The 27504-nt window shown below is 42.9% G+C and overlaps 1 protein-coding gene across 3 annotated transcripts in view; it reads right to left on the reverse strand.

Annotated features, from left to right (window-relative positions):
* Window positions 1-2944: 2944 nt before the first annotated feature.
* The window catches only part of LOC148658586 (monocarboxylate transporter 1-like), a 38522-nt gene continuing 13962 nt past the window's right edge, over window positions 2945-27504 (reverse strand). The window contains exons 1-5 of one of the 3 annotated variants that reach the window (XM_088639966.1): window positions 25720-25740; window positions 18609-18867; window positions 10125-10268; window positions 8314-9162; window positions 2945-7465 (exon numbers count right to left, since the gene is read on the reverse strand). In XM_088639966.1, the coding sequence (XP_088496092.1) occupies window positions 7194-7465; window positions 8314-9162; window positions 10125-10268; window positions 18609-18825 (1482 nt within the window). In that variant the 5' untranslated portion in view covers window positions 18826-18867; window positions 25720-25740 and the 3' untranslated portion in view covers window positions 2945-7193. Of the gene's footprint in view, window positions 7466-8313; window positions 9163-10124; window positions 10269-18608; window positions 18868-25404; window positions 25691-25719; window positions 25741-27504 lie in introns of those variants that run through there. The other 2 variants (XM_088639965.1, XM_088639964.1) reach the window with 2 other exon arrangements.

Consider the following 27504-nt stretch of genomic DNA (forward strand, 5'->3'; position numbering starts at 1 on the left):
CTACATATTTTCATTCGTTCCATGCATTACCCGTAGACGTTTTGTGTGTGTGTGTGGCCGTTTTTATGGACATGAGAAATAACATCTTGTTTCATTATATTTCAAAATGTTTCGTTAAAATTGATCATTTTTGCAACCAACGAGGACTTTTAAGTTATGATGTCTTCATTTTTTCCTCAGATGTTAAAGACTTTTGTTGTGTTAAAATGAAAAAACAAACTTTAAAATTGGGCTATATTTTAGTTTTTTCCTTGTTTGCCATTATGGAAGAGAGATAGCAACCCTGCAACTGTTTAAAAATGTTTACTAAGAAGTTTAATAAAAACTAGAGAGTTTAAATTGATCAATTACTTATCCATACAGTCATTTTCCAACCGCTTCCAATTCAGGGTTGTGGGGGAGCAGAAGACTGTCTTGTCTATCTTGGCAAGGTAGGGGTGCAAGGCAGGGTAAAACCTGGACAGGATGCCACTCTATGGCAGGGCAGACACAAGCACAGATACACACATTCACAAGAGGGCTGATTACCTACTAGTGGGTCTTTAGATTGTGGGAGGACACAGGAGCACCTGGAGGAAACCCACCCAAACATAGGGAGAACATAAGAACTTCCCAGGGCTATTAAACCAAATGAAACCTAGGGTTCCAGCACTACGGTAAACACCGCACCACCATGCTGCTCACTTACTTGTTTAGACTTTCAGAAATACTCTCCAAAATTCTTCTAACACCTGTAGCATGCAGAACTGTAAGAAGTCTCTCCTGAACGTTTACTCTTCTTCCAGACTGAGCAGCTATTTATTAATAGCTGATTAATTCACCAGGAACAGACATAGGTGAGAGTAAAATTAAACCAGAGCTTTTCTGTCTCCTTCTGCACTGGTCAAACTGGTTACACATCAGGCACCATGGCTGAATAAAGGGAATTCTGAAACACCTATGAACTGGTACAGGTAGAAATCCCATAGATTGACTATAGACCTGACTACAAGAGTTGAAACATAATGCCCTATAAAGAAAATCAAAAACAGTCAGCCTGCGACTAAGAACCCAATAGGAGCGAGACACAAGAGGTCCCACAGGACCAGTGTTGGGAACCACAGCTGTAGGAGGTACAATGAGCCGTTAAATCTGGGTTGAAGTTTCAGTTTTTGGAGAGCTGAACTAGCTGGTTACTGGCTTAATTTGACCAGTTTAACCACTTCTCCCAGATCTTCAGATGTTGCTTTTTAATAGGAACCTGAAAACCTACAGACACACCCATCCTCTAGGACCAGGAACCAAGTCCCACCACATTAATTAGAGATCTTGTTTAAAGATCCAACAGTATTGCTTGTAAGAGCAGGTGTGTGAACCCCATTGCCCTAGTTGAACTTGCACAATCTGGTCTAGCGAAAACACCCTATTACTCGTATGAGCTGGTGTGGTAATTTCTCTCTTCACCTATCTGCTGTGTGGTAAGCCTGCTGATACAGAATGGCTGCCATGTCTCACCCAGGTGGGTGATGCACTTCAGTGCTTATAAATGGAGACTCAACTTCATGTGAAATGTATTTGGATACTTGAGATAAGATGTAGAAATTAGCATTTAACATGACATGTATTAGTACAAAACATAATTAGAGGCGTTTCATTTTCAAAATATGCAGCGGTCATGGGCACCAGCCTAGAGCCCTGGGTCTGAGTGCATTACGTTGACAGTGATTTCCATTTTCTGTCAGTGAGACTTTTGACATCCAGCTACTAATCAAACACTCCCCACATGATCTTTTCACCTCCCTATAAAAAGGAGTGCCTAGGAAACTTTCGTGGACAACCTGATTAGGGTGACTTGTACAAATCACCTTAAACTGATGGTTTTACCACACCATGCCAAGTACAGCTTGTTTAAACTATCAGGGCTATTAAGATTTAGCACCAAAAGATGGCTCCTCATCCTTAAAAATACCCCAAACACAAAGCCAAGTAGATGGGATGACACAGCAGTAACCTGTTGCAGTAAAGTGTACTTTTCATGGTACTGAAAATCAAAACGAACAGGAAAAATGTAGTACTAATGTGATTCATAAAAGTTCTAAAACTGGGTGTTTTTACCAACCAAAAATCGGGAATGTTTGACTTCAATGTTACCATTTTACTGCCATTTTCAAGTTTGTTCCACCACTATGGCTCTTCCTGTGGAGACCATGCCAAACAGCAAATGTATTAAATGTTTTCCTATCTGAGGATACTGGCAAGCTCTCGAGTCTCTGCGTGGGGGTTACACACTCATTCCCTTCATGCGGAATAGAGGCTGGTTTTCAACTTGAAGTTTCCAGGCAGTTTAAAAGCCAGTGGCCTCTTACCTCTGGATGCTTCCTTTTCATACCTGCAGGCACTGCAACCCCATCATGCTCCATTCAACAGCTAACCACTTTCAAAGGTGCTTTCCAGCCCATAACAGAAAACATGGCTGGAGAGTTTTGATCATACATATACACGAACATCTCTACTGCAGCCTTTCAATTTCAGTCTCAAGTTGCCCCAGTCTTATATTTCCACTTCCACTCCTTGGTCAGCAAGTGTTGATCTTGTGGGTTGAGGGCATTAATACTGTAAAGCACAGAGGGTCAGGGCCTTTAAAATGTTCTATAAAGGACTCGTCAGTTCAGGAAATAACCTGCTGCATTGCCTGGAAAGAGCCATATGGCCACAACCTTAGGTCCCTTCTAGGCACCAAAGGTGATAACTGTGAAATGAGCCACTGAGCTGTGCTGAAGGTAAAAAAAATAGCCAGAACAAATGGGTGAGCTGTGTTTATAAACCTTACCCTAGTAAAAAAGCACTTTTCAAAGCTAACTGCTGCTAAAAAGTCTTGCAATTTGCTCATCTGCAGAAGAGACTTTTCATAGACAGAAAAGGAAAGGTTGGGAATTTTTTCATAAAGGCAAAAAAAGGACAAAAATCAGTTTTTTAAACTTTTTATTCGTTCAAAAAAAAACTTCTTGATACCATAATACCTCAGATACAATAACACACAAACATCCACAGATCATTGTCATTCGTTTAGCTGGGCGCTACAGAACTGACAGCTGCTCTTCAGGGAGAGACAGCTGCCACTCAGAAAACCTCCACACCCCAGAGGAAGTGGCACATCTCTGGCGTTCCGTTCCAAACACTAGGGCTTTGTGACCACGAAGGAATGCTGCTATTATAATTTAATACCCCGTCTCAAATGAAAGAACAAGAATGTAGAGATGAGATGTAATCCTAAAAAATTAAAATACCTGCTTTCCCTCCACATTTGATCCCTAGAATATTTAATTGCAGCATATTGTTTTGATGGCCAGGACACTAATTGCCATGAATGAACCATTTCCTGACTAAAATTCAGGAAACGGAAAAGTGAAAAAGTAACACTGCATATTTCAAATTCTAAAGGTTCTATACAAAAACTAAGACGACCAATTTCCATTACATAAAAACTTCGATCTCAAATGTACAATATAAAAAAGTTCGTTGCTATGATTTTCTTGCAGATAAAAACACTAAAAAACTGGAACTTTGGCCCATTGGGAATGACGAGACCTATTCCTGGAGTAAATGGTAGCTTTTGTCAAAAATGATCCTTTGCCTTGACAATTATCACCCAGCATGTGTAACATCATACATGGCACCCATATTTCACAAAAAAAAAAATCAGTCACCATTCCAAAACCTAACGTTTCCACAAGTTCAGCGGTTTTAATATGGAGATTAAATATTCCTTCCTAGCCACTCAATGCGTTTCTCTTCAACTACTATCAAAGGTGGAAGACAGGAGAAATTCCTGAATATACAGAAGGTGCCAACTCAGCATTGACCAGCCTTCTTTGTGTTCACCCTCTCATTTCAGCTATTTCACCTATGGTAAAGGCAAGTTTAAAGATGTGGTTCAACACCACTCATTCAAATAAGGTCAGTTCTATTCACAGCTCATTTTAGCCCAACCCCATCACCAGTCACTGAAGATCAAGAAAGATGCAGGCTCTGGTGGCTGCCTGCTTGGGCGATTAGTGTGGAAACATGCAGCAATAAAGGAGCAGAAAGGATGGTTTAATAAATTCATCTCTGCTGGTGTCCTCATTAGACCCGTGATGCCAATGATTTAGTCAAAGGCTGAAGTGAGCAGGTTGAAGTCCAAGTTCAATGTTTCGCCAACATGGCCAGAGGAAGCACGAACCCACAGACCTGTGCTGTCAGTTATTAGAGGATATGAATGTAGGCACAACAAATTACTTCAACAGTGCACAATGGAAAAGATCAGCAAATGTACAGGCACAGTGCAAACTGGGACAATGGGGACATTGTCTGTAGGACAGGGATGAGGCACACATGAGGCCAGCTGTTTCCAAACCTCCCCGGAAATTTATAATCTAAACATGTAGGGCTTTCCAGCAATCACAATCATTCCTCAACAAGACGTCTTTCTACAGATTCCAAGAACGGATCATTTCATAACAGGGAATGAGAAACCTGATGCTCTTTTTTGGTCCCTCTTGGGTATTTAATAGGACTATTGGCCTGTAGAAAAATTAAGCAAAAATCAATTAATCTGACGGCATAAATGGACAGCAGGTGATGAACAAAACCCTAAAGGTCTCTCAGCCTGTGAAACGGGATTAATTATTTATCCATGGTCCTATAAAATGCTCCTGAAGAATCTTGTCTAATCCAAAAGAGGTACCTTACTTTTGAATTAATCCTGCACATACTACAAAGCCTGATATTATGCTAACAATAACAAGCACCTTTGTAAAAACTGTAAAGATTGCAATACTATGAAGTGAATTTTTCAATTGTAGACTTAGCTGGATGGATTTTAAGAAATGTTACTACACACAGAGGACATCTGCTAAGTTTATAGTTCCTGTCAAAATTTATATACTGAATCTGCCTGACAGTTCAATCATCCTGCCAAGTCTGATATGCTGTGAAATGTAACTTGCAGTCTACATTGAAAACATTAGTGCATGGCATTTCTGGCCAGTTACTATTCCCACACTAAATGGCTGCTTGACACACCAAAAAGACTAAATCCCCAGGAGGTGATTTAAATCCCCTTTAGCAACCCCCCCCCCCAAGTGTGAGTACACAATTTGACTATCGGCTACCTAAATACTTTTACATTGACTTATTCAATTTAATGCATTTCCAATTCTAGCTTTAGAGTCCAAGATGGAATTGCTTGTCATTAGTCAGCTTGGATTACCATTACACCACTTATATTAGCACAATTTGCTCCCAGCTTGGAGTGTAAATAGAACACAGGCAGAGGGACAAAAACATCTGACAATGACAATACTGGCATCTCTTGGCTAACTGCACACTGCCCACCCTGAAGCACTACATTAGGATTCAGACTAAATCTAGGTATCAAAGGGCCCAAATCTGACTTTGAACAGAAGCCTTTCCATATCCGATTCCTTGTGCTTCACACAATTTGGAATGAGGGACAGACCAGTAAACCACTCCCGGGGTTTTGACATCTTGCCCTCCCACTCCTCCCTTTTGTTGTCCAGAAGCTTGTCCGGGAACTAGAGGCAGATGTACAAACCCAGGAGACTGACCCTTAGATGATCAGTCTACACACAAAGCTTAGAATTCACGTAAATTAGTTTTCAAGATGTCTAACCTATAGCACTGCTAAGAACACATGGTTAACACTTTCATGTTTTAGTATTCACTAAACTCCCTGCTTCCAGGCATCAAGGCACAGTGTTCAAATAAAAACAAAAAGTTTCACACTGTCTGTCTACGGAATGCCATTAGTGTACCACTTAGCCAGATATTTCCTGACAAAGGAGGGGTCAGCAATTGGCTTCTGTTGCATAAACTGTATGACAAGACAAATGTCAATCACTATGCTGGTGCTTAACAGGTATCATAGCTGGTATCAACCTTATCAGTTCAAAAAAATCTACATAAAAAGCAATTTATTGTACATCAATGAATAAAAACATTAAAAAGTCTTCATACTGCACAGACGTCTAGGTTTAGTCCCTTCCTGATAGATGCATAGAAACAGAGGGCCAGAGCCATATCTGAGGAATGATCCTGGATTCAGAATTACACTGGTGAGTGGAAGAGGTGGTGAAGGAAATAAACAAAGGACTTTGAGGCTGATGGATACCAACTTCCACCCAAGAGGCACTGTGGAAGACTGTAGACCAAAATAGCCTGGGGTGTACTATTACCGAATTTGTGATTGCAATTAAAAAAACCTTAGGAAGGCTAAAGAGGCCTTGGTAAGGCAAACAGTGGAGCAATAGGCATCTTAATAGGATCACCTTATATATATATATACACACACACACTTTGTGGTTCATCTCAGGAATCCAAGAGCTCCACAGAAATGTTTCATCTCCCGAGAAGGTGGGTTTCAACCTGAAGTCACCATACACAATCTCCAAACCTACATACACGCAAGAACAGGAACACTGACCCAAACTTAATCAAATCTTTGACATGCAAATTTCAATCCCAGCACTCTGATGGCACATTCCTTGCTTTTGCCCAGCATTAAAGTATCGATGCTGGAATTTACCATGGAAAGGTCAGTGTTCTGACTTGCTCGGTGTTCAAACCCTTTGACGTGCTCATTTGTACGGAAATGCTGGACAGCCCAAAAGAGGCACAATACAAAATGTGCGAAGTTCAATCCGGACAAGATTCTTAAAAACTAGCATTGCACTAAAGCTACCGGCCTACCAAAACGGCGTCAACATGGAAGTGTTCCTGTCAAGAGTCAAAGAAGGGACTATCTACAACCTGTGCTACCCAATATCACAGTGATCGCTATTTCTTTTGCTCTCCATCTCAATAGACCTGATACATGTGGAATGCAGCCATTGAGATTTTTAAAGCACAACTATCAACATACCCATATGGTTTGCAACAACTCGGTCTAAGCTTGCAGCAGTATTTATAAAAACCTTCTCCAGAAGGATTTTTCCAAACTGATGAAACGGGAGCAGAGGGGAATCAGGTACAGTACTTCCAGGGTTGACAGGAACTAGAATATTTGCTTTATAAATACTGCTGGCACCTGGACCAAGTGGAATACTTTTTTTTTTTTTAAAAAGGCACTAGATATACACGTTTTCAGCTCAGGACGGATACCAATGGAAGACTAAGGGGCTGGTTCCCCACACCCCAGTCCCCAAAACAGGGCATTACACCTTCTCCTCTGCTGCTTTCAACTCCTCATCCACTTTCTGCGGGGTCGCGTCGTTGCTGGCCTCCTTCTCCTTGATGGCTCCGTCAATGTTCGTCTCCTCCTCCCTGGCCTCCTGTTTTTCCCTGCGCTCCTCGGCCTTCTGCTCCTTCTCCAGGAGCCTGTAGTTAATGCCCATCCCCACAGAGAGGAAGATGCTACCGATGATCATGATGATGCCACAGCCATAGTAGGTGTACTTGTAGTCGTGGTAAATGTCGTTCAAGCTGCCTGTTGAGATCAAGGGGGGGGGGGGGGGGAGGGGGTTTAGAAGGTCATTAATTAATCACATCTTATTAATCTGCCTAACCAGTCTCAAAACAATGAAAGGGAAACAAACCATCGTAAAGTAACAGAAGCAAAGTCTCTTCCTTAGCTGAAGTTTACAGTTACTCAGATTAAATGTTGTGATCTAGAAATTAACAAGTCTTGAGGTTTGCTGTGACAATGTGGCTTGGAATTAAGATGACTTAAAAAAAGGCATCTGAAATCACTTGCAGTAATTTACCACTTCTCAGCATGCTGCATACTGAACAGACTGCCAAGAAGGCCAAATCCACTTCATCTGACAGCGGCAGCAGAACAAAGCAAGAGCCAGACTGCTGCTCCTTGCAATTCTGAAGACGTTTAATGTTTGTAAATTTGAAAGTTGAGAGGCTGGGTCCAACGAGCTTAATGTCCCGGGGTACTGGGTCACTGCTGACTTCAGTCATTTAAATTCAGATTAACTGAAGGTAAAGAATTTGTATAACACTTGCCCCACATTAAAAATATGAAGTCTTCAACTCCAAATACCAACTTTTACCATAACATCTGCTGTACAGTTTATCACTGCATTCCCAATCACTATTATCCAGACAATGCTGCTTTTATGAAGTGCATTTGAATAATCAACTGTAAGAGATTTGAACCCTCCCCCAGATATCTAACCTTCACCTGAGAAACAATAGCCTAAGCTACTAATTAAATACTAATAGCTTAAGCAAAAACAAAATTGCTACTAAGTCTTTAGGGTTTGATACCCGAGACCCGGGTGAATCTGAATTCCTAATCACTGCAGTTACAAAACCCCCACTCACCCAGCAGAGGAGGCCCCAGCAACACAGGGCCGCACTCCACAATCGTCACCAGGCCCACAGCACTGGAGAATCGCTGCGCCCCGACCAGGTCCATCAGCGTCTCGAACAGGACGGAGCTCAGCCAGCCGAAGGCGAACCCAAAGAAGATGGAGTAGATGACAAAGCCAGTGTAGCCTTCAGACTGGGGGGCCAGCATATGGCACACCCCGTTGTACAGGATGGAAGCTGCAAAGAAGTACTGGATCCTGGGCCTCACCCACTTGGTGCTGGCCACGAAACCCATGGAGGGCCGGGCCACCATGTCCACAAAGGCCAGGATGGAGAGCAGGAAGGCGGCCTTCTCCTTGGCAATGTCCTTGCTCTTGGCGTAGTTGCTGAGGAAGACCAGAGGAGAGAAGAGGCCGAAAAACATGACGACATTGCCCAGCAGGTACAGCAGGAAGCCCCGGTGTGTGAACAGGCTGAGGTCAATGAAGGTGTTGACCTTCTGCCAGACTGTTTTCTTCTCCTTGGGCTTGCCCGCCAGGAGGTCCGTGGCGGCTCCTGCATCGCCTGCCTTCCCAGCTTCCTGCAGGGCATCGCTGGGCACCTCCTTGGCGACCTGTGGCTTGGGCCCGATTGGCCTCATGAGGGACCCAGCCACACAGCAGTTGAGCAGCAAGCCGCCCAGGATCAGGAAGCTGCCTCTCCAGCCAAAATGGTCAAAGAACCAGCTGTTGAGAGGGGCCAGAGTGGACAGGAAGACCGGGCTGCCAGCCATAGCAATGCCGTTGGCAATAGGGCGTTTCTTGTAGAAATATTTGCCAATCATGGTCAGGGCAGGGTTGAGGTTGAAGGCCAATCCCAAACCTAGAAGCAGAACAAAAAAAGATTAGGAACTTTTGCAGCCTTTGAAATATTTTTTTTAAACCTTGCATTTGGATAAAACAGCTGCTGTTTTAAAGGAAAAAATAATTGATTCTAGTGGCCCTGTATTGACCTCTCTTTTCCAGTCACAGATTTGAATTTATTGGCAACATTTCAAAAGTCTAACAATGGAGTTATGATCCTAACTTGTAATCTGTCCTAAATTAGAAATATGACATTGTGAAAATTCATGCATTTTGAAACGCCAGCAAAGTTATGTCCTAGCCAAGAGTAAGAATTATTGCAAAATGGGACTGAGCGGAGGGTAAAAAAGTACAAGGGCATGGGCTAGGTCAATAACTTCTCTGTAAGAACTTGACATCTGTAATGGAGGATGTCGCTTTAAACTAAATCAGACACCAGAATAAGAATTTAAGCTTACCTAGGCTTGCTTGATTGCAAGTATCTAACTGATACAAGGATCATATCCAGCTGTTCATGGATCAGGTCACAGCCGATTTTTGCTCTACTTGTCCTTTTCTGATTTTTTCAGACTATAGGCCGTCATTCACTTAGAAATGTACAAACTTCCTTTTTAAAAGACAGGAAGTGCAGAGATACATTAAATATGGACAAGCCTAATTAACAGCATGGATGAGCTCCAGAAAAACCTCATTCTTGTGCCAGTACATCATTACACTGTTTATAAGAAAATGTGCATCTGCTTAATTTTCCCAACAGGGCTCAGCAGCTCTCGAGAGCCAAGTTGACAAAACAAGAAAAAACCCAATATGATTCAAAAACAAATCCCAAGGTCAATTTCATGAAGCAAAACAGGAAACTGATTCAGGTACTGACCCTCCCCAACCCTGCCCGATTGCCTTGGTCCTGGTGCTCAAGTCATGCTCCAGAGGTCTAGCACTCCTCAGCTAAAACCCCCAGGGGCGGTCACTGCAGGTGCTTACCTCCCACCACTCCCACGCAGATATAGAGCTGCCCCACGGTGTTGCAGAAGGAGGCTGCCACCAGCCCACAGCCCGACAGGCAGCCACCAGCGATCATGATGGGACGGCTGCCATACTTGTTCACCAGGATACTGCTGATGGGACCTGGGGGCAGGGGGACAGAGAAACTGAGCCAGCTGACAGGAGACACGGGCACGCTTCACTTCCGACTCCAACAGGGCTCACGTAACAGGGCTTGGTTACGTTTCCAGGCAAAGATCGGAAACTTGTCTGTTAACGAAGTTCTACTGGCTTCCATTTTATTATGGAAATTAAACATCAGATTCACTTTGTCTTTCTACCTTTTCACCTGAACATACCCGCTGCTCCTCATGATGATATAGATGCCATTCCTGGGGGCTTACCTTACAGGACTGCTTAGAGAAAACCTCAAAGCTAGCAGATTAACACCATTTCCCCTTGTGAATGCACAGCTTGATAGTGTAGAAGGAGGTAAGTAGTGCTTTTGAGCATTACAGCAGAAAATATTTCACAATGTCCACCTTAGGGTACCTCTCCTACCTTATTATCATCTTATTGTCAATACACCTATTAGGTGTGGCCCGTCAGTTTAATTGACAGTTGGCAATCAAAGTTTAGAGAACTTGGCAGCAAAGGATCAGAAATGCAAAAGTCTGCATAATTCAGACCACAGCTAGGGGGCAGCAGAGCTGTTTAGACTTCTCAGGTCTCCGCAGGCATACACATGGTGATCAGCTCACATCTCCCATCCATCAGGTAAGCAACCATGCATGGAAAATCTAACAGCCCATTGTTATTAGAAAAGAGAATGGCAGAACAAGTGTTAATTAGCAAGTTGTAGGGCATTAAAAGATGGAGAAAATACACCACCGTCTTATCGTGAGTGCCTCAAATAGCATTTCACAGCACAGTTCAAACGTTCAAGTAGCGTAACAGATCTCCCCCCCCCCAAAGTAAGGCCCCTAAGGCACGAGTACAGAAAAAGTATGCTTTTAATATAAGGTACAAATTTAATATGAAAAGGTTTAGTACTTAGAACCTCTTTTATACAAGATCCTCCTCCCCTTCCCTGCTGCAAGCATTTCAGATCTTCACAGCCCAGTGTGCAATATGACAGCACTGGAGACATAAAAGATCTGTTTCAGCTGAGTTTACATTTTACAAAGTATTACTGTACCTGCTTGAAATTTTTCAATACCGCTATAATCTTTCCTTCTGCTGAAGAGTGTAAATAAGATAGAAATGTAGTTTATGGTGTTCATTAATTTACTGGTTGCTTATTCCACTAAAGGGGTTGAATACTTCTGTCTGTTCCTCCATTTTTCATAATTATGATCCTGTAGTCTAAGCAGATTCACTAAAGTGGGATAATTCATTTAGCTGGGAGGGGGTGTAGGCTTTAAAGTGAAATAGCACTTTTATAGAGGGACTGAGGAAAAACTGGTCTGTTCAGTGGGAAAGGTCACCTGAAAGAGCAACCAGGCAAAGTAAAAGGCAAGAGCTGCATCCCTGTAAAAGCCACGATCCACCCCTGGGACAAGTGGACCTACACGTCCAGCCACTCGGCTGCTCCCCCCTTATGCCATGATGAGCGTTATAAGACTACAAAACCACGGCAGAAGCACCTCAGAGCCTGGGTTTCCCCCCCAACGCTCATTTGGTTTTCTACAGGTAGGCAGAAAATACACAGAACACCAAAGCAGTAATCTGAATGACTGCTTCCTTTTAGACCTTCCACAAACCTGGTCAAGCAATCAGGTGAAAGCCGAGAGTACAGGGAAACTTCATCTAGTATCAGAACACAGCCTGGAATACTACTTTACCTCCACAAAATTGGGACTTTCAATACAGACACTAACCTCAAAAAGCTTTAACTAGTACCATGGGTAAGATACAAATATTCCACTGCAATAACAAAACTGAGGAGAGTCGTTAAGTGGCTCAAGAGCCAAAGACATCTGTGCAGAGGTCCCGTCATCACTCAGACTACCCTAGGGGTTTTGCCCAAGAAGGGGTGGTGCATAACCAGCTCGGAGCTGCCATACTCATGGATATCTATATCTTAGTGTCCACTACAGTGCACCAGCTGCCTGCAAGCTTGCAGGTCTACCAAAAATTATTCTCCATTGGAAATGGCAACTGACATTCAAGTTTCCCCACACAGGTCCGCCCTCTGCTCTTCCCGAATCGCAATGGTTAAACAAGTTCAGCTACATTTGGTGAGCGTTCTGGCGCACTATGGCTGCCGTTGCATCATCCAGGTGGATGCTGCACATTGGTGGTGGTGGAGGGGAGTCCCCATTACCTGTAAAGCGCTTTGAGTGGAGTGTCCAGAAAAAGCGCTATATAAAAGTGTAAGCAATTATTATTATTATTATTTGAGCAGGGTGACAAGGAGGCCGTGTGTGTCGGCACGTCCCAGCATTACTACACTGAGCAAACTATCGTGCAGCTAGAGAAAAGGAGGTGGAAAAAATGCCTGGGCACAAGCCAACACAAAGCTAATGAGGGATTGTACAGCCTAATTGATGTTAATGAGCTTAATGCAAGGCTACTTGTGCTACCTCTCCCCTGAGTGTTTTCAGGGTATTTTTTGCTTAATTAGGCGATGCCTAAGCAGAGGTTTTGGAGATCGCTGTTCAACCATTTAAACGCAGGGCCTGGGGGCTCCGAGAGGCCCTAGCCACCCGCCTGCTGTGACGGCAAAGAGCTAGAGAATGGACAGAGAAGCTCATAGTGACCTAGTGTCTCGGGCTCTGTAGAATACACACGAAGGCCTTCTCTCAGCTGCTCTGTGGCTCCTCTCATCTACTTGCACTGCTAGAGACACAGAGCAAACAGGAAGCCTGTCCAGTTTCCGATAATACATCTTCCTTAATTTAGGATCAGTGGAGGCAGGTTTAATTCTCTTATCTGCACAGGAAAGGGGGTAGGGAAGCTCATACTGGCAGAATGGAGAGCTCCACGCTCATTCTGAAACATGTAGGCCCCTCCCTTGCAGTATTGCAACCCTAAGTCACATTGATAAACTTAAACCTTTTGCCCACAAAAGAAATTTCCCATGTAAGCGCTGTTAGGCTCCAAGGAATGTTTAATTGGGGTTCCCTTTAGTCATTTCTATTCAGTGTGTGCTTGACCGCCAATGTTGCTCTATGAAAAATAAGGGTACTGAATTCTTAATCCACAAAAGGCCTACAGTGACAGCCAACTCAATGGTCTTGTTGTAGGAGAAGAGCTGGAAGAGACGGACCAGTTAGAGCCTATAAACCAAACAAGCTAGAAAAGTGAAAGTCTTGTCCTTGGAAAGCCATGCAGTAACCTTGCAGTTTTGTTAATTTTGGTGAAGCCCTAACTAATCATTACTTTGGTAACCAGACCTTCAAGAGGCATTTACAAGTTTGCACCATAAATCCAGCAGCCACATCACCCTGCAGCTCACAACTGACAGCCCACTGAAGTTTAGCAGGTGAGAGCCTGGTCAGTACCTGGATGGGAGACCTCCTGGAAAAACCAAGGTTGCTGCTGAAGGTAAGTAGGGCCAGCAGGGGGCGCTCACACTGCAGTCTGTGTTCTTTCTAATGCCCCAGTAGTGGGAGGGACAACATACCGTAAAAAGGTGCCATCCTTCAGATGAGTCAGGACCTCAGTTTCATGTCTCTGTGGTCATTAAAAATCCTAAGGCATTTCTCAAAAAAAGTAGGGGTATAACCTTTACCAATCGTGGCCTCCTAATAATCCCCCTCTACGAGTTGGCTTCATTATGGTTCTCCTCCCAATAGCTGGTATAGTCCGTGTGGTCAGTGTACAGGTGTACTATGGCTGCCATCCATGTGGGGCTGCACACTGGTTGTGGTGGAGGGGAGTCCCCATTACCTGTAAAGGGCTTTGAGTCTCAAAACACCCGGGCCATTCAGGTCAGACCTTGGCACCACTGCAGTAATCCAGTCAGTGGCCAAACAGGCCAGTTCACGGCCTCGGCTTTCAACAGCAAAGCCACCCTGAGATTGTACAGAGAGCCATGTGCCGTAGAACTGTCCCTGCCACATTCAGAACCGCACAAAACCAGCAAACATGACTGACCTTCTACTGAACTGAAGTTACACAACCTTCCTTGACAGGCCTGAAGGAATCAAAAGTTGTTTATTAAGAGAAACAAACGGATATGTACAAGAGATAAAATGAGCAGTTTCCCTTGCCTGTGAAAAAAGGAAGAAGCTAACAAGCAGGCCAGGTCAGAGGAAGACAGTCTTCCACAATGAAGCAGGCTGCACGGCCTTGGGTGCACAGCCAAAACATGAAAGAGGCAAGTGAACAATTGCTACCAGTCAATTCACATCCTGTTTTAAACAACCTCACTTCTGCACACAGTCTAGACCACAGTTCAGTCCATCCAAAACCTAAATTGCACATTTCAACATCTTACACTGTTTAAAACAAAGCCAGCTAAGGGGAACAATTCACTAATGCCAGATGACAAAAGACCCAGAATGGTCTTCAGGGGGAAGGGGAATACGGAGGGAATTTAGCAGTCTCTTTTGGAAACCAAAGTACCCCTCTTTCCAACAAAAAGCACACATTTTAATTCAGAATCTGTAGACACTAGATCCAAACAGGATGCAGTAGGCCTCGCATAAGCCCTGCCACAGCACCTGGTCTGAGGTTTAACAGAACACAAAGCAACTAGTATACAATTCACACTAATCAGTCTCCTAGAAAACTATCCAGACCGCACATTCTACAGTCGGCTTATACATGGCACCAGCCATTACTGCCCATCAGATGTTCAGACTGTGCGTAATGTATTTACAGAGTAAACAGGCTCTGTCAAAGTCTGGCTTCACAGGCGAAGCCTGGGTTAGGACAGGTAGAAAGACGGGGGGAACGTTCACGGTGTGAACAACTTCATAAAGGCTTTATGAAGAAGCTGCAGGAATGTTGTGCGATTCAGATAAAGACGTAATGTTATTACATCATGCCCAGAAAGCCCGTTCTTTTTCCATTCTGCCTGGCAGGAAGCAAACTCCAGGATGCGGAGCTGAAAAACAGCTCGTCTGCTTACACAGTTCTGAACATCACATACCTGTTCAAGAACAGTTTTCCCAATCTTTGCGATCTTTACTTGACCTGGCACTCCATGGAATTCCAGGGCAGGACAGACGGGAATAAAGATTGAAAGGGCTTTACTCAGTGGAAAGGCCAGGAAGGACAGACTGAGCACCTTGTGTTGGTTTACTTGGTTGCTTCAGAGCTGGCACAAAAATGAAATGTTATGCACCAATAAACCATGTACAACCTTTTGAATATGGTGCTTTGCCAGCAACCACTCACCAAAATTTGGAAGATATTTTCAAATTACAGTCTGCTTGGTTGTGAGAAATGGGAGATAGGTCAGCATCTGTCAGATGGACTAATTACACCAATTACAGAAGACCACAGGCAGCGCGATGACTATTGAATAACTCAATCATCACAGGGGGCAGGAATCACTGGAGGCCCATATCCGAGTGCCCATATCCCTTTACACTCAACTTTCACTCTTATACAGCTAAGAAAATATGTACAACTACTCTTAAGACCTATTTTATGGTCCATCTTAGATGGGATACACGGATACCTGGGTGATGGGTACATAGGAACAAGTCTAGCTTGTGCTTTAGACAAAATAAAACAGAATAAGAGCAAACCAACAATTAACAGTTTTTACTTTTTAAAAACTTAAAAATGCCAACTGTTGAGCTCTGAATGGAGTGATTGGGCAGGGTGAGAACCGTTTAGGCCTGTGGCATCACAATTTGTTACTGTGTGTAAAAGAGCCCTCTGGGACCCAAACCTTTTCTCAGACCATTCATCTGAAAGCTCTTTGTTCTTTCTCTAGTGAGGCATTTGATCCAGGGCAGTGCTCTGATTGGGCAGCAACCCTGATTAAACCCAGGCAGGGAAGAGCAGTCCCATTGTCGATTGTGCTGTCCTCTCTCAGGCTGGGCTCTTCACTACGTGCGCAGTTCCCCGTCGCCGTTGAGAAAAGAATGCGTGTGTGGGCATGTGACGCCCGCGAGGTTTGCAGTCCAAACCTTCCGTGTTGGTCACGTGACCCTGGCAAAACATTAACCTCGCCCATCTCAGTGCTTCATTAGAACATAAAGCATGTTTTACAAGAAACCATGAGTAATCTTTTCTCTACTCATGCAAGCTGAAAAAGGCATTTATATGGAGGCATCTTCACTGGATTACAAATCCACGATATGGGCTTTTAGGAAATAAGATGTTTATTCTAGCAGGACAGTTAAAGCACAGTCCCTAAACATACCTCTGCTTTCCTAACCACTGTTAAAATAGACTGGTGGAACTTCATGTCTGAGCTTCTTCCAACAGAATTCAGTGAGCAGATCTTGAACAAAGAAGTAAATTCATTCCTGGAAACACTTACTCCTGTGTATAAGCCTGGTAGGTGCCACTAGAAAGCCAGAATGAAAAGAACATTTAATGAGTATAACTGATGTTTTGTATACCTTTAAAATGCCTGGTCATACAGCAGAGAAATTGTTCTTTAAGTTTTAAGTATATCAGCGCAGTACTGCACAAAACATAGAACTACTACTCTAAAGCAGTATGCTTCCAGAGAAATACACTTGATTAGGCTGATATTTTCATGTAAAAACTCACATCTGCTGTGAGTTTTACTTGAGCAATTATTCAGGTGAATTACCCTGCTCAGGGCACAATAGCCTCACCTGGGACTCAAACCCTAACCACAGTAAGCATATTTTTTTCCAAGCTCTTTTCTTTATACCAGCAAGCTGATTAATCTAGTATTGCTTTAGCCGGAAAATGCAGCTTTGCTAGGGAATTTAATCCAATCCGCTTTGCTAACTTCCTGCATATTTTGAGGCCAATTGGTCATAAACACACCCCACCTGCCCCCGAATCCATGTTGTAATGTTATTCTGCAGAAAAGATGGGATCATATGGGAGGATCAAAATCAAGGAATGTGATCTGCTGCAGTTGTAGGATGATAGCAGGAAACTGGTTATTTGCCAGGCTGATCAATCAGGGGTGTCAATCCAAGCCTGTGTTCAGGATGCTGGATAACTGCAGTTAAAATCTCCTGTGCATAGTAGCTAGTATTTGAGTCCTCCTTTTTTTAAGAGGTGGAGTGAGGTAGTGGTTAGCTAGAGAAAAGTTTTGCTGGCAGGCGTTTCAGTTCTAAACTCCAGCTCCGTCACCAACACACAACCACCCTTTGACTACTGATTGGACATAAAACCAAGCTTAGTGGCAGATCTTGAGCATTAAACGATATCTTGCATTCAGATACTATTACTCATGCCCCAAGGAGAAATTCCTTCACAGATTGAATTAACAGGGACCTTTAGGGAGGACAAAGCATAGAATGGAATTCAGCCAGGAAACCTAGCTAACACTTGTTGATGCAGTTCATTAATTGTTACCCCACACACACGATTTAATGTCAAAACATTTCCTGATCTTTAAGTATGGTATGACATGCCAAAAACTGAAAACCAGAATCGAAGCCCAGATTCTTGCGAATTGTGATGCCGTCACCAACCAGGAAAGCAAACCCCTACAGTTACACCTTTTCTAAATAAAGAAACAAGGAAAAACAATTGCGATGTCAGAAGGAAGTCTACATTTAGCAAGAAATGAGTTGAGCTTCCAGTTGAACAAGATGGGGCTGTCTCATGCAGCAGGGAATCTTGTGGATAAGAACTTGGGCTCTGCAGTTGGAACTGTGGACATTCGCTGGAGTCCAGCTTCATGGGCCTTTTAAGAATTAGAGGCAATAAAAACATCCAGGATAAGGAGGGAATACAGAATGAGTTCTGCCTTCAGCCATGAGAACAGGCTTACTTCCAATGTAATTAAATGGATAGGTTTGTGGTGCCTCGTTTTGAAAGACAAGTAGGTGATGTGCTATTGTGCTGGTGTCTCAAAAGCTCTTGCCATGGCTAGAGAGAAGTTGAGGACTTCCCTCTAGCAGCATCAAAGGGCATCAGATTGTTGACAGGAGATGCCCAACCCAGTGCTAGCAATGTCCCACTAAGAAAAAAAAAAGACTTTTCTTCCCTTATGATGTAACAAGGGCTAAACAAATGTAACTTGGTAATATACTCCACACCAGTGTTTTTTAACCCGGGGCGCACACATCTCCTAGAGGTGCGATACATGCCAGATTTTAGAAGTTAAATTAAGCACAGACAAGCAAGGACAATCACTTGATTTATCAAAACTAGGTAAATTGATAGTATAATTTTCATTCTGTAGTTATGTTATGAGCCAGTTATGACTGCCCTCTTTGACAAGGGGTGTGAACACATATCAAGAACCCAATGGGTGCAGGCTGCAGTAAAATTCAAGAACCACTGCCCTATACACTACCGCACAGCTCCAGGTATTTTGTTTAGAGCTTTCCTTGTCTCTAAACAGTTTTTTTGGGATCTTACCTCCAGCATACATTACAGCCAGCATGATGGAAGAGATCCAGGAGACCTGGCTGCTGGTGGCATTGAAGATGACCTCGATCTCTTTGAAGAAGACAGTGATGGACTTGGGGAAGGCATAGGAGAAGCCGATGGAGATGAAGGCACCAGCCACCACGGCCCACCCCCAGCCTCCCTCAGGAGGGGTGTACCCCACGGGTCCTCCGATTGCAGGTGGCATCTCAGCTTGGCAGAGGCTTCAGAACGGAACGTCAAGTGATATCTGTGAGGGAGATGAAGGGAAAAAAATAATTCCTTTAACAATTCAATTTATTCAAGATGTTTTACTCCTGTCTCCTGCAAGTTCCTCTACTGCTTCATTCTAAGAGCTTCTGAAGTGCTGTGGTGTACGAGAAACTCAAGGGTGTTGAGCCCCAGAGAAGGGACACCACTGCAGCAGCAATGCATCTTGCCCTTCATTAACTGGTTCGTTTCCTCAAGCATACTAGTCACTAAACCTCTTCTGATCTTCCTCAGAAACCTTCTCTTGTATTTCAGCATAGGCAAGGCTGGGTGTGAACACCAAAAGCAGAAGAGAAACAGCTGTTATCAAATACAGCTGCAAAACTCAAGTATGTAAACTACTCCTGTTTAAAGTTGGACAAGCTTTAATCTTTCATTGTTGTTTAGGTCAGACTATTGTCCTACAAATGGAATGAATTTAAAAAACAAGGAATGGAATTTTAGTGGAGCCCTAGTCTTTTCCGTAACTAGAATGTTTCCCCTAAATGGACTGGCCTTTCAAGCATTAGAAAAAACATTAATTTAAAATTTACTGGGACAGTCCAAACAACCTGGTTTTAAATAGTGTGGAGCCGTGCAATTCAACCTGCATGAACAACAGCATGCCTGTTGGTGGTGTACCGTGATCTTCCAGGTGCAGACTATCTGAGGAGCTAGGCATGCTGCAATTGTGCTTGAAAACATGTCTAAGCCCCACTACCATGCCATAGGTCAAGATACTCATTAACACTGTTCAAGAAGGCACGCTAAATGTAAAGTACCCTGAAAGTCTGTCTTGCAGTGGTTCAAGTCTATTCTACCAGCACTTCCAACTCCCCCCTCATCTACAGGTAGAACCTGGCTCCCTACATCTTGGATCACTTAATCAGAATGCCTTAACTTACGCTTACTTTTTATAACTTCTGGTCCCTCATCTTTTCTTTACACAGGCAGAAAACTTGGAGCTGCAGCCACTTCACATCTTCAAGTTCAGATGTACTATAGAACTGAGGAAAAATTCTTGAAAATGTAGATTCCAAGATGGGATCACATGGTATTATCCAAATTGATCCCAAAAATTGAAAGTTAACCTGCATGCTGAAACTGATCAACTACTCTGGACAAATCACACCTTCACCTACATATTTATGCTCCCATAATAGTTCAGAGAATCAATAAGGTTGGTCCAAAGTAAGGTTTAGTCAGGTGAGCAGAATACGGACAACAGAAAACCTGCTGGAAGTTGATTTTTGCAGAAGTCATTTTTACTCTTCCCGACACGGAATGAACAACCAGGGTGTGCACTGGAGTCACTGGACATCAAGGCTTGATGCTTTCACAGACGCCGTGTAAACAGTTGAGGGTCTGAATGCTATACTCTTGACTACTCCCTCACTTGTACACCACCCTTGTTCAGAGAAGCGCACCACCGTGAAGCAAGGAACTGGCACAGAGCGGCACTGTAAACACTTGGAGCTGGTTCATTACTCCAGATGATTCCAGTCAGTGTTTAACTACTCTGCCTCACAGAGGGAGCTTTGAACTGCTTCCTCCATCCTCTTATTTGTGGGTAATGCACGTGCTCCGAGCTTAAAAACAACTTGAACAGTTAGTCTTTCCTTAAAAGTTCTGATCCGTCGAATCAGTGCTTGATCCCTTGTGAGACTATTCTCCCAAACTGCGGATATCAGTCCGTCTGCGTTTCCAGGAAAGAAGCATTCCTTGCCTGTGGGAGTTTTCTATCTCCTCATTTACATGACATTCTTCTTGGTGCAATCTGGTAAATGATTCACTAATTTCCCCAATTCCTTACTGCTCAGCAAAGCTATGAAGCTATGCTATAATTACCAGTAATGACATAGGGAAACTTGCGAAACCATCAAGATGTTCTGAATGTAATGAAGTACTGGTGTCTCCACTTTCATTTGCTCATGCCTAATGCTCATTACAGGTTTATAAATATATCAGATGTTCATTTTATGCCTTGCTGCCAGGTTTAAATTGTTTCCAGGCAGCAATCTGCAGTGTTCATCTTAACCATTTCCAAATTCTTCTTCACATCTGGATTGTGGAATCCCGACAAGAGAAAAGCCAGTTTTAAACAGGACAGCATCAAGGAACAATAAACCATTTAAACATGCGCCTGAAGTCAGGGTTCACTAAACTAAGCAGAAGCAGCAGTCTTATCTGCAAGTGAAAGGGTGAGAACTTCCAACAAGCCCTCTCAGAGCACACAAGGGCCAATGGTCTTACAACATGACTGTCTAGCCAACATCAGAAAGCAGTTTTCTCTCCAATGTCTTTGGGAACTGTGCATCAAATACATTATGCTGGTAGGATGCTGGTTTGTTGCAGGACTTGCCATTTGGACCAGAAACTGGAAATGCAAAATCCACTAAACGTAACCATACCACATCGATTCCAGAGTAGGGACTGGAATACCAAGGGTTAGCTAAATCTGATAAGTATGCCGACCAAAAGAGGCAGATGAATGCCTATTGCACTAAACATGCTTTTTCGGGGGGGGGGGGAAGCAACTGCCCTGCTTTAGCACCAGCATGATCCACAGGAAATCAATATTGCCTGGCTCCAGTGTCTAACATGCCTTTGTATTGCGAGTTACTGTGTGTATGGTGATGTTACCGATCTGAACTGGTGTCACTTGGATCCAAGCTTTAGGGGGTGAATTGCAGACAAAACTATAGTATAAACAATTGCCCTCATGTGGTTATGTTTGCCCACTAACAGAAATGCATGTCAGTGCCTTTGAGGCTACAGAACCAATAACACATAAGCAGTGAAAAACATAAGGGGTATCAACAATAACCAATTGCCACTTTGCCTCAAGCAAAAATATAGTATTTGAACTGGCCCTGTGGGTAGACTGTGTCCAAGGATCATGCATACCTCAATACAATTCAGAAACTTCTCCCCAACAATACACAGCTATAACTTGACCTCTGAAAAATGTGCATTATATAGGCAAACTGAGTATCACCTCATTCATCCTAGAAAGGGAAATTGGGTTGATCTCCAAACCTACACTGGAAGACTTTATAGACTTACCGTGACTAATTCCACAACGATTAATCATCCAACCTTACTAAAGGAAGCCCATTTACACAGCTGAATAACTTGGAAGCAGGCCAGAACTGTTTCACATTGAATAATGTGCAATAAAATAAGAACTGGCAAAGAATAATTTAGATGAATAAAAAGTTTATTGATCTTTACAACCCATAACTTTATAATGCCTCATGCAAAGTGCAAAGTTTGCAACAGATCGGTATCTATCCTTTGAGGAGCACAATAATGGATTGTGAACTGCTGTCTCCATAAATAGCACATGTACAGGACACATACCAATGACCTACAAAGCGACAGGGCAAGCCTGTCCTTCCTAAGATGATCTTGCCCTCAAGGACAAAATGAAGTGACTACAGTATTACTCCCTGGTAACACTGCTCAATGGTACTTAAACTGAATATTCCATACAAGACAAACATTACTCACCAGGTTACACTTTTTTCCTACACTTGGTGGAGCACTGCTACTACAGTTACATGCCAGTTTTACTGTGTGAATCAGTAATTCTACACAGTGGAGGACACATCTGTTTCAGACCCAGACATAGAAATGGACACCAAAATTAGAAATAGGTAGCAAGCAGAAAAGGGAAATTTAATCTAGAAGTGATTGTTTCAATTTGCTTTTGTCCGAGGGTGCCAATCAGTTTTCAAAAAACATGCAAGCTGCCAATTGAAAAGAAGTGTTAAGATCTCACACTGCTAGATCAAAATGTTCTCCTCAAGCTTAAGCTTCATCTCCTTTAAAAATGCTGAGAAGGTTGTGCAAGAAATCGCTAACATGGAGATTAGCCTCTTGGCAAAGGTGAAGGCCCTGGTGAGAGGGTTAAAAGAGGGCAATTAATCACATCACACAACTGAGCACAGGCTCAACAGAGCACAGTGAGCACTGGCCGGTCCCCGTTCTTAACACTGAGCATTATAATGAGCGACAAAGCTGACTGTGCATTTTAACTGCTTTTATTTTTGGAAGTTAAGACTAAACCAATCTGTGCAATTTCCTGGGTCGTAGTTGTGCATCTGTTGGTACTGGATCGGGTAGACATTAGACAACCAAGGTTATCTTAACATTGCGGCAAGAAAAGCAGTACCAACTCATGTCGATGCAGTGCCCGAACAAAAGACATTATGGAGGGTTGCATTTACAGTCAAGAACAGCAGGCGCTACTTTACACAGGTTGTGGGTGTGTGTAACAGGCCACCAACCTGTGCTGTTGAAGTCAATACCCTGGGATCCAAGGGGATGCTGCACATTGGCGGGGGAGGGAATCCCCATTGCCTGTAAAGCGCTGAGTGGAGTGTCCAGAAAAGCACTATAAGTGTAACCAATTATACTTTAAGAAATTGGTGTTTGGCCTGTATAGAGAATGCCATCTTATCTTTGATTCTAAAACCTTGTGCTTTACTGAACTAACATTAGCAAACCTCCTGTACATTATGCAGTGAAAAGTGAGCACTTGAAGTAAAAGCCAAGTCTGTGGGCTTTAGAGGAGTCGCACTTCATTCAGAATGTTTTATTAACACCACACAAATTCAAACAATGCCTTGTTACTCTTTAAACTCAGCTCGGATATAGCCTCGCCCTTCAGGAGAATGAAAAAGTATAACGATGTATATAGGGGATGTTGCCATTTCACCTGACCACATGTTGTGCTATACGAATGATCTGGCACCAGGCAGGAAAACGCCTGAACAGCAATGTTTTTGATCCTTCTGGCCTGTTCGGTCTAGTGCAAGCCAAGTTACAATGTAAACTTTTCACCAAATTCAATACATAGCGATCAAAAAGGCACAGGACAGGACAATGTTGTGCCATGTGACAGTGATAGGAGTCCAACTGAAACCTGGTCATGTCCTATTGCACCAGTGCATGTAGCCACACCTGATCTTTAGCACCCCTGTCCTCAAAATGAGGAATGACTGTATGCAAGGTCATGAGGGTTACCAGAAGAGTCTGTACATGTAGTCTGTCCAGCACACAGCTCTACAAGAGAAACACGTGGCACAAACAGCGGAATACAACAGATGTCACAACAAATATTCTGGACAGGTTCTTAAAGTGAATTAAACACTGCCCTCAACTTCAAGAACATTTTAAAGATGTAGCCTTTACAGGACAAGGGACAGTGCCGTGGCTCACATACATGGATGACTTTTTCTACATCATGTGAAATATCTCTAAATAGTCTTTAGAGGTAGTCCATCAAAAAGACTAATTATAGAAATACCAATATAAAACTTTAGTAAATAAGTGATTTTAAAGGCATTCATTTGTTGCTGCTGAAAACAAATCCCCAAAACAGGTTAAACCTGACAAGCAATAGAGGCAAGTCTCCAAAAGATGACTATTATACGCAAGGTTGCAGTATTATTACATCACCATATAAATATACATGAACAGTGGGATTGCCTACTATACCAAACAAACCCTGCTCTATAACAGTCATTTCTTTTCTTGGGAATCCAATGCAGTGTTGCAGCTGAATGGCTGCCTTGCTTTAGTTAAGTGAAGCATGCAAACATTTATCCTTAATACGCACCTTATAACCTCAAGTTCTCTAAAAGGCTGTTTTCCAGAGATAAGGAGATGTACGATCTGCAGTGCCTAACGGAGCAGATCTTACACGCTGAAAAATAACCCCCGTCTCTTAGTTGCAGGCTTCACAGCGTTTTCCTGCAAACACCAGCTAGCCTGCTATCCAGGACATCCATTTCCCCTTAGCACACGTGAGCCTGTTTTAGAAAGGCTTGCAACATGTTCCAGAGCTCCCTGGGAGCCTGCATTGTTCTCGTGCCTTAAGTGATTGGAACGTTTGTCCAGAAACGGATCCTCATGTAGACCTGTAATAAGAGGACTAGTGACACAGAACTTAAACGAGTCACGAGAGCACAGCTGAGCCCAAGAATGGGCATTCAGGCTGTCTAGTGTAGAAATCCATACACAAAATATCCTTTGTGACCAAAGGAATATTTTGGTTGCTCAAGGAACCAACGTTAAATCTGATAGTCAGCCTTTTTCCCCACAAATAAGCAGCATGCTTGTCCTAACAGCCGTTTTATTTTCAGTTGGCTCCCAATTCCTACATTTTCTCGAGTTAAGATGTAATGTTAAGTGATCTGTGAGCCCTTTTCATCTAATAAACAGGTGGAAGGAAACAGTCATATTATAGCCCAAACTATTTCAGATTAACTAGCAAATGAATGTTAAGACTGTGTAGTGGTGGAGAATAACTGTTTTGCAATACAAATGTGAACATTGTTTTGAGAGTGACACAGAGCACATCTAAGAAGTGGAAACTTTCGTAGATAAAATTTCACATTAATCTGGGAGCATTAATCCCAGAAGCTAGTTTTGGTAGAATACATCATGCCCATCACAAAATATAAAACACACTACATAGGACACTAACAATTTTCCCCACAATTAGGTTGATTTTTGGATCTGAACTTACCAGCTTAAGATTTCAGAAGTGAAGAGCCTACAAGGTCTAATTTCTTAGCGCAGGCAGTTGTCTTTGCCGAAGTGTCAGTCAGTCAGGCACAGGGAAGATGTTAGCATTCATTCAAACCACAGGCAGATGTGCACGGGTGCCCTGTTACTGCACCTTTATTGAGCAACACAAGAGCACTGGTCAGAGTACAGGAAGTTCTCGAACCAAAGTCCAACAGATCTGCTCAGACCAAAACAAACGCTAACCTCGAAACAAACACGGTTGTGGAGACTAAATACGCACATTCACACAAAAGGTTCAGTAGGGTCGGCTTACCTTTTTAAACAGCTGGCAGAGACTTGTACAGCGCTAAAAGTCTGCCTGGTACTTATTGGTCACGTACAGCCTGAAGATACGCCTATTTTTTTGGTGACTGTCAGATGTACTGAGGTTAGTGATGTTTTGACTGGAAGGAGACAGAAGACTTCTGTGGCTCAGAGATAACAGGCTGTGTTTGTTATTGATATCCCCCATTACCTTCATACAGGAATATTACAGGATAGAGTCCTAGATTGTACAACTGCAGAACAAAGAATCCTGCTTTGAGAATTGCTGTCCACTGGGACCTGAGCTAATACCAGGCTTTACAATAGTGGTGAGCACCATTCAAAGGTCTTTTAAACTCCTGATTGTAATTCTAACTTTTTTCCAGTCCCTGAGAAAGAAAAGCCACTAGTTATGTATGTTTGTTTCTAAAGCTATTAAAGAGGGGAAACTGGAGAGACTTCAGAGTCCTGAATATAAACAGAGGCAACGCACAAGTCCGGGAACATTCTCAAGCTAATAAACAAACCTTTGTCTTCCAATCTAATCTGAATTATAATCAGTTACTTTCTACTGTCTGTAACGCTCCACAGAGCAGCCCGGGAAAAGCGCACCCCAGGCAACGAAAACAAGAAATGAGAATTCAAAATTTCAGGAATTAAGTGACACTTAACATCTTCAATAAACACCCACTGCGTTATTTATCATAAAAGTAGACGGCATAAATGTAAAGTAAAAAAGCTTATAAGAGTTACTTAGGAAAAGGTCTTTGTATAAGGTCTTTTCTCTACCTTGGATTACCACAAAATCCCTAGCATAGCAAGCATACTTCTACATAACATTTGTAAAAATAAGTGATCATAGAACCATAAATCTTGATAGAGTACCAAAAAATGTTGCCTGAAGTGCACTTCTGTTTGTAACTTGACTAGAGCAACTCAGGTTCAAGATCACAAACATTTTCATCAGGTGTGACATCCTGCAGACTGGGTCAAATGGGTAAAAATGTCAGAAGGGCTCTGTGCACCTCTGACTGTCTGTCAAAAGTACAGAATTGTGCCCCTGAAGCTGCATCTTCCAGGCTTTGATAAAAAGGTCTGGAAAAAGACCTAGCTCAGCAGAATGTTTTCATCCCCCAATTTCATTCAATTCTCCCTTCACATGACACCATGGCCTCATAAATACCAGAGGATAAGCTAGCTCACCATGTTGTTTGGAAGCCTTGAACACTGGAAAACCATCAAGGACGGAAGAAATAACACTTCTATGGGAACTGGTTGATGGGAATAAAAATCTCTTTTGGGGACACAATCGCCTCTGCAGTGGGTGACCCTTGCAGAAGAGGCACCCTAACCCCAAAGAAAAAGGTAATGTAAAAAAAGCTCAGACTTTGCAGCCTAGTGATATCGGCAGCTGGGTCAACTTTATTTGCAGTAGGTTTTTAGGTGAGCAGGGCAGCCCTGTGACGCACTGCAACCCAGATTAACAAGCACCCCCCACCCCTTCCATTTACGTTTGTAACTTGGAACTGATCGATGTAGCAGGAACGTGGAAAGTCGCTTATTAACTTCCCTTTTTTCACCCCCTTTGTACTCTGAACTGTTTTCACTTTCTCGCCCCCCTCCTCAACTGCACACGCGTACACTTATTAAAAAAAACACAAACACAAAAGGGAAAAGGTCACCTCTTCAATGACCAGGTCACTTAACATTTCTCTAACAAAAAACACGGCATAGAGAAGGAAAAACTTCCTTGAACAGTTTTAACAGGTTTTTAAATTCTACCTCCAATTGTTAA

Source organism: Lepisosteus platostomus, chromosome 7, assembly GCF_059453375.1.
Source record: "Lepisosteus platostomus isolate fLepPlt1 chromosome 7, fLepPlt1.hap1, whole genome shotgun sequence".
NCBI classification, from domain to species: Eukaryota; Metazoa; Chordata; class Actinopteri; order Semionotiformes; family Lepisosteidae; genus Lepisosteus; species Lepisosteus platostomus.